General features: G+C 40.8%; 1 protein-coding gene and 1 non-coding gene across 3 annotated transcripts in view; both read left to right on the plus strand.

The window, feature by feature from the left end:
* LOC107380454 (NADPH oxidase 4) overlaps nt 1-16438 on the plus strand; it is a 40478-nt gene that overhangs the window by 23200 nt on the left and 840 nt on the right. For both annotated transcript variants that reach the window (XM_070543504.1, XM_015951707.3), the window contains exons 8-17: nt 4348-4428; nt 5367-5526; nt 6237-6401; nt 6559-6621; nt 7448-7508; nt 9499-9580; nt 10029-10148; nt 10242-10350; nt 10635-10703; nt 11965-12065. In XM_070543504.1, the coding sequence (XP_070399605.1) occupies nt 4348-4428; nt 5367-5526; nt 6237-6401; nt 6559-6621; nt 7448-7508; nt 9499-9580; nt 10029-10148; nt 10242-10350; nt 10635-10703; nt 11965-12065 (1011 nt within the window). The remainder of the gene's footprint in view (nt 1-4347; nt 4429-5366; nt 5527-6236; nt 6402-6558; nt 6622-7447; nt 7509-9498; nt 9581-10028; nt 10149-10241; nt 10351-10634; nt 10704-11964; nt 12066-16438) is intronic.
* On the plus strand, nt 11216-11287 carry trnad-guc (transfer RNA aspartic acid (anticodon GUC)). The gene has a single exon. It is a non-coding gene; the product is annotated as a tRNA-Asp (tRNA).

Below are 16438 nucleotides of genomic sequence, written 5' to 3' on the forward strand. Positions count from 1 at the left end.
CAAACATTCTTAACCTGGTTCACTGGAGATCTGTCCTTCTTCTTCATGGTCACTGTCTTCAGATATAAGCCTTCTGGGACACCTAATAGATCGTGCTGATTTTCTTTGAGGCATTTCCATAATTTCATGCTGGCTTTTTATGCTAATTAGCTTCCCCGTTCCGTTATCCGCTTTCACCGCGGCGCTGCGCTCCGTTTCAATCAGGCTGTACAGCAGGATTTCCCCTTGCAGCGATATTTTCCATAACTCTGATTGCTTCATGCTATAGATCGTTGGAAAGCTGCTTTTATGTACTTTTAGGAACCGTTGGAATTATTTGAATCTGATCAGCCATTCAAAAGTTATATAACAGAGCATTTTGGATGACAAACTCAGCACGTCGCTGAATCTGTGTTGTGATTCATTGCGCTCAAGACAGGGAATCCCGGTGGCTACCGTAATGTAGGCCTATTGTAAATGCACGAAAAGCCCCATTTTAAATTTTTGCAGCACTTTTGGAATTTTAATGATATCTTGAACGGTTCAGGAATTATGGTAATGAGAAGTGTGCATGTCCAATCCCATTTGCGGCGACAGGTTGGTAATAAGAATATTGTAGCATTAACAGAGGGGTGCCGGCGGTCAGGGCTAGGGTGCCCCCCAAAACAAGGGGGCCCCAGGCGGCCGCCGAGCTATGCCTAATGGTAAAACCGCCACTGATAGTAATACACACAACATAAGTAACTTCTCCTTCTCGTTTTTTTTACACATGTTCAAAAGGGAGTAGGAAGAAGCATCAGCTTATTTAATCCCACCCCCTTCTCGACACCAAATAACTAAGTTATTTAATGTTGTCTGGTAGTTTTTGGCAAATTTGCAACATATTCACACAAATGGCACATGGTTTATCAAGATCATATCATAAATACAAACATTTTGTGTTCAGGCACACACTTTTGGACCTTCCTTGTATTTGGTAAACATCATGAGTTGAAGCCTTTTTTTAAACAGCATCATGTTTGGACATTGCTTCAATTCATCACTCATTCTGTTCCACAGTTTCACACCGCACACAGACACACTGAAAGTTTTTAATGTTGTTCGGACTCGAGCATGTTTGAATTTTAACTCCCCTCTTAACTGATACCTCCCCTCCCTTTTATGAAACAGTTTTAATATGTTGTCAGGAAGTAGTTTATTGTTTACTTTATACATTAGCTGTGCTGTTTTAAACTGAACTATCTCTGGAAACTTTAAGATTTGTGATTTTAAAAATAGAGTTTGTATGATCTCTGTAACCAGTGTTATGAATTATCCTTAGAGCCCTTTTTTGTAACACAGATAATGATGATAATGCACATTTGTAGGTGTTTCCCCAAACCTCTGTTCAGTAATTTAAATATGTGGAAATAAGTGAACAGTATAGAATGTGGAGTGACTTTTGGTCCAGAATGTGTTTTACATTATTTAATATTGAGATGCTTCTTGAGATTTTATTGCTTATTTGATTTAATGTGAGCTTTTCAGCTGATTCTATTGTCTATTATTACACCAAGAAATCTGATCTCCTTCACTATTTCAATTCTCACACCATCAATTTGGATTTGTTCTTGTAAATTTAGGCTGCTGTTCCCAAACAACATGATTTTAGTTTTATTCAAGTTTAGTGATAATTTATTCCATTCAAACCATTTTTTTATTTTTGGTAGTTCTGAGTTGAGCGTATGTAGGAGTTCCTTGAAATTATCCCCAGAACAGAAAATATTTGTATCATCTGCAAATAAATTAACTTTAATGATTGTGACACCTTGCAGATGTCATTAATATAAAGAATGAACAGTTTTGGACCAATCACTGACCCCTGGGGAACACCACAAACAATGTCCAAGTATGATGAGTTGATTCCATCCAACTTCACAAACTGCTTCCTGTCGGTCAAATAATTCCTGATCCAGTCTAGTGCCACCCCCCCTAATTCCATAGCGTTCCAGTTTATTTAGTAGGATGTTATGATTGATTGTGTCAAATGCTTTTTTTAGATCTATGAATACTCCTACTGCACAGTTTTTCTGATCTATAGCATTTGTAATGTCCTCTAGTGTTTCAATTAGTGCCAGTGATGTTGAACAATTAGCTCTAAATCCATATTGCCGGTTAATAAGTAGTTTATGTTTTTCTAAAAATGTATCTAGGTGGTAAGTGAACAGTTTTTCTAGTATCTTGGCAAATTGAGGAAGTAAGGAAACAGGTCTGAGATGCCCATACTTCCTTCTCCCCATCCACTTAGGCCAGCTCCTCTGGGGAATTCCCTGGCCAGCCAAGAAAGACAGTCCCTCCAGCGTGTTCTGGGTCTTCCTTTAGGTCTCCTCCCGGTTGGACGTGCCCGGAAAACCTCACCAGGGAAGCATCCAGGAGGCATGCTAATTAGATGCCACATCAACTGGCTCATCTAGCTGTGGAGGAGCAGCAGGTCTACACCGCGCCCCTCCTGGATCTAAGGGAGAGCCCAGCCACTCTTGTGACTTAAACTCTTTTTGGCCTCTTGTACACACGATCTCAATCTTTCGGTCATTACCCAAAGCTCGTGACCATAGGTGTAGGTTGGAATGTAGATCAACTGGTAAATTGAAAGCTTTGCCTTCCAGCTCAACTCTCTTTTCACCACGACAGATCGGTACAACGCCTGCCTCACTGCAGACGCAGCACCGATCTGCCTGTCGATCTCACACTCAATTTTTTCATTCACTTAGGGCACAACCTCATCCCTGACCCGGAAAAGGCATTCTATCCTTTTCTAACTCAAGACCATGTTCTTGGATTTAGAGGAGCTGATTCTCACCCCAGCTGCTTCACACTTAGCTGCAAACTGCTCCAGCAAATGCCAGATCATGTTCTGATTAAGCCAACAGGACCACATCATCTGCAAAAAGCAGATTCAATCATCAAGCCACCAAAATGATCCCCTCGACACTTTGGCTGCATCTAGAAATCCTGTCCATAAAAGTTATGAACAGAATCGATGACAAAGGGAAGCCTTGACAGAGTCCAACCCTCACCGGAAAAGAGCCTGTGAGATGTCACCTCTCTGGTGACCAAGGATACATGGGAAGTGCCTTGCTGCCTTTCCTCAGTCAAAAATTTCCCAGACTACAGAGCAGTATCTTCAAAAAGAGGCAGGGTCAGGAGCCGGCAGCAGCTACTCTGGGGGCAAATTGCCAGTTTAAATGAAAGTCAACTAATTGTAGCTAACAGGCTAATCTCTCAAATGTTATTTTAGATCCTAAGCAGTTATCTATGGTTGGTTATTTGCTTAGTAGTTGCAGCTTCGGTGGCTAGCAGGTAGTAACTCTCTTACATATTTAATTTTACCAATATATACACATTTAAAACATTAATCGTTATACATTTATATCAAAACGTATACATATAAAATATGAATGCCGCTCCCACGTCACATCATGTGAGATGAGTGCTCCATTTAACCATTTTCTTTGAGTTAAGAAGGACAGTGTCCTCTTAAGCAAAATAGGAAGAACAGTGTCCTCTAAAGCAAGGTGCCTTGCCTACTAAGGCACTGCCTTGGTAGACGAGACTCCTTGACATTGAGAAATACCCCAGGACTTTATATTTAATTATGATTATCAACAATCAATGATTGTAATAAACAAAATGAGTCTGAAACTCAGTTAAAATGGTGTTTGTGTTGTCTTGCATACTTAGTTAGCTTTGACCTGTTTATAAAATAATAAGATAAACTAGAAAAACAGCGAGTGTATGAAATCTGGAGTTTATTTCATCATGTTTTTATTCTATAGGTTTGAGTCTTTTGTGTTTTTTCTCCTTTCAAATTGAACCGTTTTGCATGTGGTCTTTAAACACATTCAGCTGAATCTTCTAATTTGTTCAGAGCAGCTCAGTTAAAGAAAATCAACTCATAAAGCAATAAGTAATTTAGTCTGAGAGCAGTGTTCTTGATCCATTTGCTCCCCGTGATTAAGTTGGTAAAGAAGAGCCAAAATAGTTTACTCAGAATAATTGTGTTCCTTGGTTTATTAGTCAATTTAAACAACAGTGAAAAAGTTGCAGTTGCTAAAGTGAAGAGCAGGGTTTTTATAACAGTAATTATTCTGTTTTTATGAAAGGTTGTTGTGTGTGATGAACCCTTTGACCTCTAGCATCCTGCTTACTCAGGCTTTGAACTGTGAGACTGTTTACTTCTGAACAAACCAAAAGCTCATTTTACTGTTTCATCTCTGCATGTTTTTCTGTATTTTCTTGTATAGTTTTTCTGTATAATGTTGCTCAAATTCTTCATTTACAAAAATCTAACTTAATCAGGATCATGTTTGTTGTCCCTTTATTCCTCAGGGTGTCCAACTATGAGATCTTCTGGTACACACACAACCTCTTCATTGTGTTCTACACCATCCTGATGGTGCACATGGTTGGGTAGGCAGTGTGCCTTTCTACATGATTACATCATTTTGCCTTACTGTGGTGCAACTAACTCCTTGTTAAATATGTGGTTCATTGAGAAAACATTTTTAAATGAATATTCCTCATTATAATTGGTCGTTCTGGGTTTATCATGCAAACTGAACATGGAAATAGTCTCCTACACCTATCTGCTGCATTAGCTTCTGACAGAAAATAGACGGTGAAACTAGGATTTTAAAAGCCTGACCGATCTGCATCACACTGTCACTTAACCTTCATGGACTCACCCATCTTTACTCACGACAGGGAAGGCTGTTGTTCGTTTAGTGTCCAGAAATCGGCAGAGAACGTCTCGGCTAGTAGAAGCTAACCGTTAGCATTAACAACTTCACCACACAACAGAACTCCTCCAGGCTTGTCTTAGTTGTGGAGATAAAACATTTTAGTCTTTTACTGTGGAGCAGTTTAGTCACCTTTTTAGTAGCAACAAGTACTTGTAAATAAAGATCGATTGATCGGTTGATTTATACTGTTTTTGCAGTTTCACTTTCAGTACAGCACTAATAACTCACTCTGTCATCCTTACCGCTTCATCCTCAGTAGGGTTGGGGTGGGGGGAGTCATCGAGTGAGAGAAGGGGGACTGCCTGGGCAACCACCAGTCCATCACAGTAACCAACCAGCCACTCACTCACTCACTCACTCACTCACTCACTCACTCACTCACACACACAAATGAACATTTTATCTCCAACCAACATTAAAAGGCATGTTTGTAGTTTGTGGGAGGAAACCGGAGTACCTGGAGAAAACCCATGAATGCAAGAAAGAACATGCTAATTCTGTGCAGAAAGGCCACAGCCACGATTTGAACCTGCAGATATCCATATTGTAGAGGTCATGCTATAGTAACCAACCAAACATCAAGTTGATTCTTGTCTTTTTTTCCAGTGGAGCTCTGAAGTATCAGACCAATCTGAAGGCCCACCCCCCCGGCTGTCTCAGAACCAATCAGAGCAACTCAAAGCTGCAGGATGAAGACCTCGTCCAGGCTGAGGATGATGATATTAGATGCAGAGAAGATGCTCATTTTGAGCCGCATTACCCTCAGGTCTGTGTTAGTGGTGTTTCTTTGTGTGTGTGTGTGTGTGTGTCTGTGTGTGTGTGTACGTGCATGCGTGCGTGTGTGTGAGCAAACGTTTGAGTGTCGTTCATGTGTACTGGGTGTTTGGGAGTGTGGGAGGTGTTGGTCCCATTTATTAGAAGTGCTAGGGAGGGTCTCTACATCCAGGCCTGTGTTTGTGGGTGATTATATGCTTCTCTGTGGCCGTTAAGCGGTTTGCTGAACCCATAAAATTCCTCTGGAAGCTGAATGTTCTTCCTAAGATTTAATGAAGGCTGAACTGTAACATCAATGAAGGCAAAAGGACTTCTGTTGTTTCTTGATTTGTTTGACCTCTCATCCTCCATGGCTTCTTTAGTTTTGATAATGGGTTTGAAGTCTGTGCTCATAAGCCCTTGTAGAACATTAAACTCTAATTAGGTTTGTTAAAGTCAACATCTTTCAGTCAAACGACTTTCATTTTTTCCAGATATTGAAACACCCTAGCCTGGCAAGCCAGACTAAATAAATGTATTATTTAAACTTTGCAAAGCAAGAATTTGGTCTAGTTCACTAGGCTAGAAACACCCTACTAAATATGATCATTTATAGCATATGTTTCACATCACAGGTGCTTCCAGAGTGATTTTGTTGATTCTTTTCCTCAAAATGTTGTTTTGTTCTTAAGCTGTTTTAAACATGTCTCTCTGTGTGTACAGACTTGGCTGTGGGTGTCCGGTCCCCTCTGTCTTTACTGTGTGGAGCGTTTATATCGCTACATTAGGAGCAGTGACCCCGTAACCATAGTAACAGCCATCAGGCATCCCTGTAATGTTGTAGAGCTGCGTATGCTGAAGAAGGACTTCAAAGCTCGACCGGGACAGGTGAGCATTTTTCTGTTAATGCATCCCAGATCTGTTTTATTTATATTTGATAGCTTTGTTTTATCCGTTTTCCAACCATGCCTTTTCTTTCACACTACCTTCCTCTGCCATCCGACTATCTCTCTCCATCCCTGTCTGTCCATCTCCTCTATCCCAGTATATTGTTCTTAACTGTCCAGGCGTGTCTTCATTTGAGAACCATCCCTTCACCCTGACAAAGGTAAGACAAACTTACTCTAACACATTCCTCACTCATGACACAACGCACCACAGACACGTCCTCATAGACAAAAACACACTTGTTTTCACAGGTACTTAATCTATCTTTCTTTTTCCAAACAACCAACAGTTCTGTCTACCGCAGAGTCCCGCCCTCTACTTGGATGATTGGCTTTTGATTGACAGCTGGGCTGTCTTCTAATATCATGTGTCCTTTGTTTATTGGTGTTTCAGATTTGGTTCAGATTGCATAGAAAAGCACAAGATGGAGGAATAAATTTGGTTACACACCAGAATATCCAGCACACACACACACACACACACACACACACACACACACACACACACACACACACACACACACACACACACACACACACACACACACACACACACACACACACACACACACACACACACACACACACACTCATCTTACTGGTGGTTGTGAGGACTGTCATTGACTTCCTTTACCTTAGCTAAAACTTTATTCACACCAAATCTCTAGTTGGGCTCACTAACGTTGTAACAAAGCAAGGACCAGGCAAAATGTCCTCTTTACAGGTGAAAATTAATTGGTCCTCACTATGTAGTGAAGACAAGTGCACACATATACAGGCACACACAAACACACACACATGCTCACATATACTGTGTGCTTGGTGTGCTGTGTTGCTTTCAGGAGGAGAGTTAGGAGTCACACTGACAGAGAGCAGACAGACCCCTGGGGCTAATAACGCTTGCTGCCAGCATAATGATGTGTTTTTTTGTAACTTTCATCCACTCACAGGATGTGTGTGTTTGTGTTAAATCTTTAACTTTTACAGTGTCCCACAGCAAACAAGGAGACTTTTGGCATTCATCTGCGAGTGGTGGGAGACTGGACTGGTAAGTTCATACATTAACCCCTTAAGCCCTAGGCCTATTTTGAAGCCTATTCCTCAAAAAATGGTAAAAATAGTTTAGATGGCCTTGTAGCGCTGGGTTTGCTGATTAATTTGATGGGAATTATTACTATTTCTTCTGTAGTGTGAGGGTTGTTTTGGGCCTGTTAAGGAACTAACTTCACAGGGTCCCCCACCTGGGGGACCTCAGGGCTTAAGGGGTTAAAACACACACACACTTGCACATGCTTACTCTTGCAGCATACACCTGCAAGCATCAAAAACAAGACACACACTACCAGAGTCAGCTGAATGAAACTTTGGTTAGTTTATCCTTACAGTTTTACAACATTTCTCGATGAAGGATACACTTTTGAAAACTGCATTTTGTTTGCGTGCACGTGTGTGTGTGTGTGTGTGTTTGTGCTATACATTTCATTACATTACAAATTGTAGATTGAAAATCAAGCATAGTCATTGAAATGTGATCCTTTTTCTCCTTTTATTTGAAACATTGCCTCAACAGGCATCAGTTTTTTTTTTATCCGCTGAAAGCTCTGAAATCTTTACACTGTTCTTTGTCTTACGTGTTTTCATGTAGAAAAGTGAGCTAAAAGTGAGGCTAACCCTAGCTCATCTCCTCTCTGCTTTGATAAGACTCATTGATTGTTGTGGAAGTTGTGTATTTTCCTGTGGTTCTTTTTTTTTTTAATAATTTATAATTCTGTGTGCCTCCTTTTTTAAAATATAAAACAGATTTTTAATTGTTTATTTTTAGTGTTGGTTTCTAAAATAAATTGTTAAAGGCAGCTATGGCCCTTACGCCATGCACTTGCTACTGGATCCATCCACGTTCACATCCTCTCAAGACACTTGACAGGAAGTCGGTTTGTTTTAGGGATGAGCGAGTACACCACTATCTGTATCTGTATCTGTTCAACCATCTAAAATATCTGTATCTGTATCTGTACTTGGAGTGGGTGTGACATAACCCAGAAGTGGGCGTGGTTTAACCTGAAGGGTGTGTGGTTTACATCAATACATTATTTTAAATCTGAAATTGATATAGATTGACCAGAAGTTGCTATGTGTATTGTTTATTTGAAAACTATTTACAGAGCAGCCTCAGAATTGAGATAAAATATTTTTGATCACAATAGTAAAGGAACTATTACAGAACAAGTTTTTCAGTAAAATCAGAACAATATTTAAGTGCATGAATGAATGCATCTGAACTCATGCAGTAGGAACTAGGAAATATGAAATACTAGAACCAGACACAACTTTAAAATTTTTTTAAATTTTAATTAGATGAAACTGATTTTTTTCCTAACATTCTTGGCATTTTTCCCCACTCAAAGTTAAACAAAACATTGTTGATTAAGGTGTGTGTGTGTGTGAGATAGAGAGGGAGAGAGAGAGAGAGTGTAAAAAAAAAATTCAAAAACCCGACCGGAGCGGAGGCAGTGACTGACGCAGCATGTCAGCTCCGTCTTGTCAAACGCATCACGTAAGTTATGAAAAAGGTAACTTTAAATATTCAACCGAAAAAGAGGCGAGCTGAGGGAAACCTAGGAAGTACTGAAGAAACGTGAGCAACAGTGAAGCAAGCACAGAGAGATCCGTTACTGTCTGTGTGTGTGCGTGGATGAGCCGGTCGGACTGAGCTCCCGACTGCAGAGTTTTGTGTGTAGGGAGGGGCGGGCGCTCGATGTGACTGTCCAGTCACAGAGCGTGAAGACAGTCAGTTACCCAGTGAGGATTTTCCTTCAGCACGATTACAGATATTTACGAATTTTACTTGTTTCATGCTCGTATTCGTCAAAAATGCTTTATCCGTACCTGATACTCGTCTAAAACGAGTATCCGGCTCATCCCTAGTTTGTTTGTTTTGGCCCCTTAATTGGTCATGACAACTTGCTGTAAGGAAATGGCCTGTGATGAATCAGGGTGTTCTAGAAATGCTTTAACTGCTCCACTTCTCCTCCGCTCAGATCGCTTCACTCAGCTGTTACTTCCTCCACCAAGGGCTGACATGGAGATCCTCCCCATGGTCCAGCAGAGGAGATACCCCAAGTAGGTTGCTGAGTGAGTCAGCAACTGCGTGACTGAAGTGCATGGGGGGGTGGGGGTGGGGGGGGGGGGGGTGTTGTCATGGATGCTCAGGGTCACAAAGAGGTCAAAAGTTTCTGGCCTGCTCACTGTGACAATGGGGATGTGGGCTCTGAGGGACGGACGGTTTGTTTAGTCACACCAAACTAGAACAAACTGTTCAGCCCCCAATCCTCTGCGCTGCTGTTAAAGGCCATGCTCTGCACTGCCTCCTTGTGGTCAAAAAGTCAACGTCACTATTTTCAGATTATTCTGATTAATGTGACCCTTTGTGTAATTTCTGTTTTAATGTGTGCACTTTTGTTGACATGTTTTGTGAAACTGCTTTCTCATTAATTGTGTGCTTTTGACTATCAATCTTCAAAGGTTTTAGCTAACTGTATATTTCCTTCTGTCTGAATAATCTGATCAGGGTTTTTGTTGATGGTCCATTTGGAGGTCCTTCGGAGGACGTCTTCAACTACGATGTCAGTCTCTGTGTTGCTGGGGGAATTGGAGTCACGCCGTTTGCCTGTGTGCTGCAAGCTCTGCTGTGAGTTATCATGCAAACAGAACGATAAATCATTTGCTGCAAGCATTCATGCGTCTTTTCTGCATTCGTTTTCTCTTGATGTTGTGCACCCAGTGACGGCTGGAGGGGTTTCCGACTGCAGAGGCTGTACTTTGTTTGGGTCTGCAAGGAGATTCAGTCTTTCTACTGGTTTGCAGAGCTGCTATGTGCTCTGCACAAGAAGGTCAGGTCAAACTCTGAATCCATCCTATCATAAATGCAGCTGCAGTTCTTATCGTTGCATCAATATTAAGTGTTTTATTTTGTCTTCACTGATATCAGGTGCTAAAGAAACTTACACTATTTATGACTCATTTAGAAATTCAGTTAAAACCATTAGCAAACAGTTTTTGCTTTCATGTTGGCATAAAAATGGAATAAAAACACGAATTTTTCGTAGACAATTAAAATTATGAATTGAATGTTAATGTGTGTCCTTTTTTGATAAAACACTTCTTTTATTTAAAGCTTTGGCAGGAGAACAGACCAGACTACTTTAATCTGAAACTCTATGTGAGTTGCACAGAAAGCTTACAGGTAAGACACACTTTCATGTACACAGTTTGTTTTTTGTATTGTTACTTATTTGTTTGTTTTTATCGTCGCTCAGGCATTTTTTATTCATTTTCTCTGTTACTTTTATACATTTGCCACTAGAGGGCAGTATAAAACAGCAAACACTAACCCTCTTTTCTTCTAAATTTGTTCTTAGACATAAAAACATATATATTTTCTTTTTTAAACAGTCTACCTTATAAAGTGTTTATTTTTCTTTTTATCTGTTTCAGTTTCTGAAAACAAGAATGAAAATTTCAGAAACAAAAATGTACTCTCTGTTCTTTCAGTCCTCACAGCAACATTGTGTTAGTGTTCTGCTACTCTACTGTTCCTGCCTTTGTTCTCTGTTATATCTAGGTGCAAGCGTGTGTAAGATAATTGCTTTTTTTTCCCCAAAAACACTGCTATCATGCTTTTTTTCCCAAAAACACTATCACTAACACCTGGTCACTGCACACTATTTCTGCTGTCATGTGTAAATACCTTCCATCTCCTCGTTAGTATAGTGGTGAGTATCCCCGCCTGTCACGCGGGAGACCGGGGTTCGATTCCCCGACGGGGAGACAAAATAGTTTTTTTTTTTTATTTCACTCCTTCCTGGTTCATTATGACTGCAAGGCATGAAACTACATTCTTGTGCCTGAAAAGCACACTTAAGAAGCAGAAGTATAACTAAACCGAATTATCTCTCACGTGTTGCATTTTCAATCCTTCTGAACCGAGAGGGTTGCGGTGTTTGAGCTAAACAGACGAGCAGCTTTATGAATCAACTTTCTAAACCAAGCCGAAGTAAAAGAAGGAAACCAGATAAGGCTCACTTGCGTCATAATACACCCTGTTGACAGAGAGCTCTGACCCGTAACAGCCACTGTGCATGACCTCCTCTGAGGTCAGAGTCTTTTAGGAGAAACTGTGGAGCAGCAGAGACTTGGTGCTTTGTGCTAATGGCTTCGTGCTGAGTTGGGGGTTTCACACACACAAACTGTTTAAACAGACTTTTGAAGTGATTTTGATCTTAAGTAAAGATTGTGCCGATTTTTCCAGAAGGATTAAAATACAGTTCAGTTAAATGACTGTGTTCAAATAATTGTGTTTATTTTAAATATATTTAGTCACATAAACTAAGGAGCAGAGACTCCATCAGATGGTTAGATGATTGCTGGTAGATTCCAGGAAGTTTGCTTTTTTCCTGCCTAACTTGTAATATGTTATTATTGTTTTTGTCTGCTCTCATTTCCAGCGCATGTCTGAGGAGCGGTACCGCCCACTTTCATCCCGGCTGCTGGTTGGTCGACCCAAGTGGAAGATGATTCTTGATGAGATTGGAAAGAGTAATAAAAAGTAAGTAAAGGGGAAATTGTTCAGAGAAGAATTCATTTACGCTGTTAAAGTAACTCTTTACAATATTAAGTTTGACTATATTGGGTTTTTCCTTTGCTGATGGTGATCATGGTCAGCTGATGGCTAATACTGCTTTTTTGGGCTGATTTTCATGGCTGATATCTAGACATTTTCCACCTTATTTGCCCGCTAAAGTGTCACTAATAACAGTGGGTGCATAACAATTTTGAACCTAATCACCTTTTGAACACTGAATTTAACCAACACTTGAATCTGAATTTTATGCACTGCAGAGTATTAAATTAAAACATTTAACCAAAGTTAATCAAAGTTAATTAAGAAATTCAAATAACTGACCAAGCATTAAATATAAATAAAAAGAAATGCTAGTTGACAATGTTGTAGAGCATTTATTAAGCTGATGTATTTTTTAGGAATTTAAATATACGGGTGCTGGTCATAAAATTAGAATATCATGACAAAGTTCAATTCTATAGGCTACACAATCATGGGGAAGACTGCTGGTATGACAGTTGTCCCCAAGACGACCATTGACACCTTACACAAGGAGGGCAAGAAACAAGAGGTCATTACTAAAGAGGCTGGCTGTCTAGAGCTCTGTGTCCAAGCACATTAATAGAGAGGAGAAAGGAGGGACAAGATGTGGTAGAAAAAGTGTACCAGCAATAGGGATAACCGCACCCTGGAGACGAGTGTGAAACAAATCCCACTCAAAAATATGGGGAGACACAAAGAGTGGACTGCAGCTGGAGCCAGTGCTTCAACAACCACCACGCACATATGCAAGACATGGTTTCAGCAGTCGCCTTCTTTGTGTCAAGCTACTCTCCACCTCACTCAGCATGGCTCTACTGTCAACTTCAGGGTTCATTTCAAGATCCTGGTTCTGGTCTATAGGGCCTTACATGGACAAGCACCATCTTACATTGGTGATCTTCTTAGTCCTTACACCCCCAGCAGGTCCCTGAGGTCCAGTGATCAAAGCCTACTGGTTGTGCAACGCACCAGGCTAAAGACCAAAGGTGACAGATCATTTGCTGCTGTGGCCCCCAGACTCTGGACCTCTCTCCCCCTGAGATCAGTGGACTCAGTGAACTCCTTCAAAAAGCAGCTGTAGACTCAATTGTTCAAGCTGGCTTTTGTATGACCTTCTTCACCACTCTGTCTTTATTCTGCTCTCCCCACCTATTCCACCATCCTCAGGATCCACTGATTTCCCTCTTTCCTATTCACTCTCTCTCTTTCTTAACATTTTTTAATGACAATTGTCTATTTTTGCTCATTTTAAATATATTTTTAAACATTTTCTAAATGCATTTTTATATTTTTACATTTTTTGTTTTTGTGAAGCGCCTTGTGATTTTTATCTTGAGAGGCGCTATAGAAATGATATTTTCTTCTTCTTCTATTTAATACTAGTGGTGTGCATCTCTACCTGCCTCACAATTCGATCCGATTTCGATTATCTGCCTAACGATTCGATTTGAGTCTGAAATGCATCACGATTCTTCACACAAAATTTTTCATTACTTAATAAAAGCAGTAGAATAGTTTTCAATTTCTTTTTGATTTCGAAATCCCTAAAAAACAGAACATACATCTATTCACTATAGTGAGCAATAATGTTTAAAGTGTGCTGCCTATGATTACTTAAATAATATAAGAAATAGTGTTTTCGGTAGAGCAGCTTTAAGATAGAATATTACTGAATTTAAAAATAGTAAACAAATACTGTGTTAAGTGATTCTTTCACATCCAGGATCCCAAAACCGAAATTAGCCCAGACATCCGATTTAAATGTAACGCGTACATCCTTGATTACTGGTAATGTTGGCCCTGTATCCCTGTCCGCCTTTTCTGTTTTAAATTGGCGCTAGGGCAACGCAGTGCACGTGTCATTGCAACTCTGCCCCCAGAAGTAATTGTAAAACCTCAAAACTTTATTGTCCTGCATAGACATAGACCAGGGGTCGGCAACCTGTTCCCATTAAAGAGCCATTATTACCCGTTTCCCACAGTAAAGAAAACACTGGGAGCCACAGCAGCCGCGGCGTTGTGGTTGGGGCCTACCCTCAGACAGCAGAGAGCTGCTCACAACAGGTGACAGCAGCCAGTACTGGTCGCTCGTGTACGTCAGAGTTATCTTTCATAAGAAGATAATCAATAAAACGATTTATATGAAGTGGATCCAGAAGTTGTAGCCCGTCTCTGCCTACACTATTTTGATATTTTTCACCCTGTTGGTGGTTTTACTGAGCAGGTGCCACTTTTGTCATATGTTTCTTTTTAAAACATGTTTAGACTGTTCAGGATACAAATCCAGGCTCTGTCACGTTTGATTGTTGTAATTAAACTTTGTAGGTGGGGAAGGTCAGAAAAGGATCCGATCAATTTGTTTTTCCCTCATTTACAGTGACGGAGATAACGGCGCGGTGCGCCTGGCTCTGGTGTTAATCAAGTTTAATTATATCTCTTTGCAACAATTTTCACAAGAAAACAGAACAGTTAAAAGCAGGGCTTGTGTTGTGTTGACCGGATAATTCCTGTATTTGACCGTTTATTTTGACGGAGAAAGAATAGAAAGAAGTACCCCGACGCATGCAGACGAACTGACATTTTATTCGTTACGAACATCGCAGATGTAGCTAAATCACCCAAGAAAAGATTCCCATCTGAACATCTGAGCTGGACACTGCTCGGCGCAGCTCACTGTCAGCGCGTACGTACGGTCCACAGCGAGCTGAAGATGTGGAGAGAGGCTTGGAGCGCGTCGCAGAACCAGAGCGCATGCAGGAAGATTCCTCCGACTGAAGCGAGAGTTGTCACTTAGAAAATGTTCCCTGATTATTAAACTTTGGCTGAATAGCGCTTGTTCCTGTCTCCAATGTGGCGACACATCCAGGAGCCTGTCTGAGGAGAATCCCAGAATCTGACATCCTCGTCAGCTCAGAAAGCGCCGATGTGATTACGCACAAGCGTGACGCGTCAACCCGGTCTCACAGAAAGACCGGGTTGGAACTGTCCAGGTTTACGCAGACAATCTTTACATTTAGAATTGGCATACAGATGTAAAATTTATGCAGTAAAATATAAAGCTTTTTATTTAAATATCTATTCATTATTTTACAAGCACATAGAGCCGCATCAGATGGATGGAAGAGCCGTGGATTGCCGACCCCCGACATAGACATAGAGAGAAAATCTCATTATGTCACGTTGCTGCATCGATGCGGAATCATGCACGGCTGAATCGCGATGCATCTTAGAATCGATCATTTTTCCCACCTCTATTTAATACCCACTCTGTTACCAATAAGTCCTTCCTGCTCGGTGATTTAATTCTCTCTAAAAACCTGGATTTTCTGTTTCTGACTGAAGTTTGACAGCAAACATCTGATTATTCTGCTCTGATTGAACTTTGCCCAAGTGGTTATTCTTTTCTTAGCCAGCCCCGGGGTTCTGGTCGTGGTGGAGGCCTAGCTGTTGTTTTAAGAGACCATCTTCCATGTAGCTCTACAACCTCTGGTCACTTTGCTTCCTTTGAACTGTAGCTGATTAAAGTCGGGCGTAAGAACCCGTTCTACTGTGCTGTGGTCTATCGTCCACCTGGTCCAAACGGTTCTTTCCTTCAGGAGCTTAGTGACTTTCTATCCTCCACTGTGAAGCTGTCCAGACTGGTGATTGTGGGTGACTTTAACATCCACGTTGATGATCCCTCAAATGGGGTGGGGGAACTGAAAACGAACATCTCACCTCTGATTGGCTAACAGCAACATGACTCTTCCACTGCCTCAGTTTGGTCTTCTTTCTTGCGTAAAAAATGCAACAGTGTTCAATAGGGAGCTCCCGATACAACTTTTTTCACTTCCAATATGATACCGATGTTGCAGCCTTCAGTATTGAGCCCTACAAATATCAATCCGATACGATATCAGCACAAATCATACATACTTTTACTTATGTCATAGTATGGAGTGAATAAAAGGCTTGATCAAGTGATATTACTCAAACAGGAAACAAAAGCCAGCAACAGTAAGTATAAAAAACTGACCAATTTTTTTATTAACCTTTGGTTGCATAAATGTGAACAGCTGAGGTTAGGGACATAAGGGAAAAAAAACACAATATTGCTCACTGACCACCTAGTGTCTAAAGCAGCTCCGACGGCCAACCGGGAGGGCTCAGACAGATGAGCTGGAGGGGAAGGGACAGGTGTGCAGTGCCGTTTCATTGTGTTATAAGTTTGTGTGTAGAACCGCCAGCGCTCAAACCCGTCAACCATGTTGTGGAGTTGCTAATGCTTACAGTTAACTTTTTCTGATCTGAACATTTCTCCGTCTGTTTTCTTTTGA

This window comes from Nothobranchius furzeri, chromosome 13 (assembly GCF_043380555.1).
Source record: "Nothobranchius furzeri strain GRZ-AD chromosome 13, NfurGRZ-RIMD1, whole genome shotgun sequence".
NCBI lineage: Eukaryota > Metazoa > Chordata > Actinopteri > Cyprinodontiformes > Nothobranchiidae > Nothobranchius > Nothobranchius furzeri.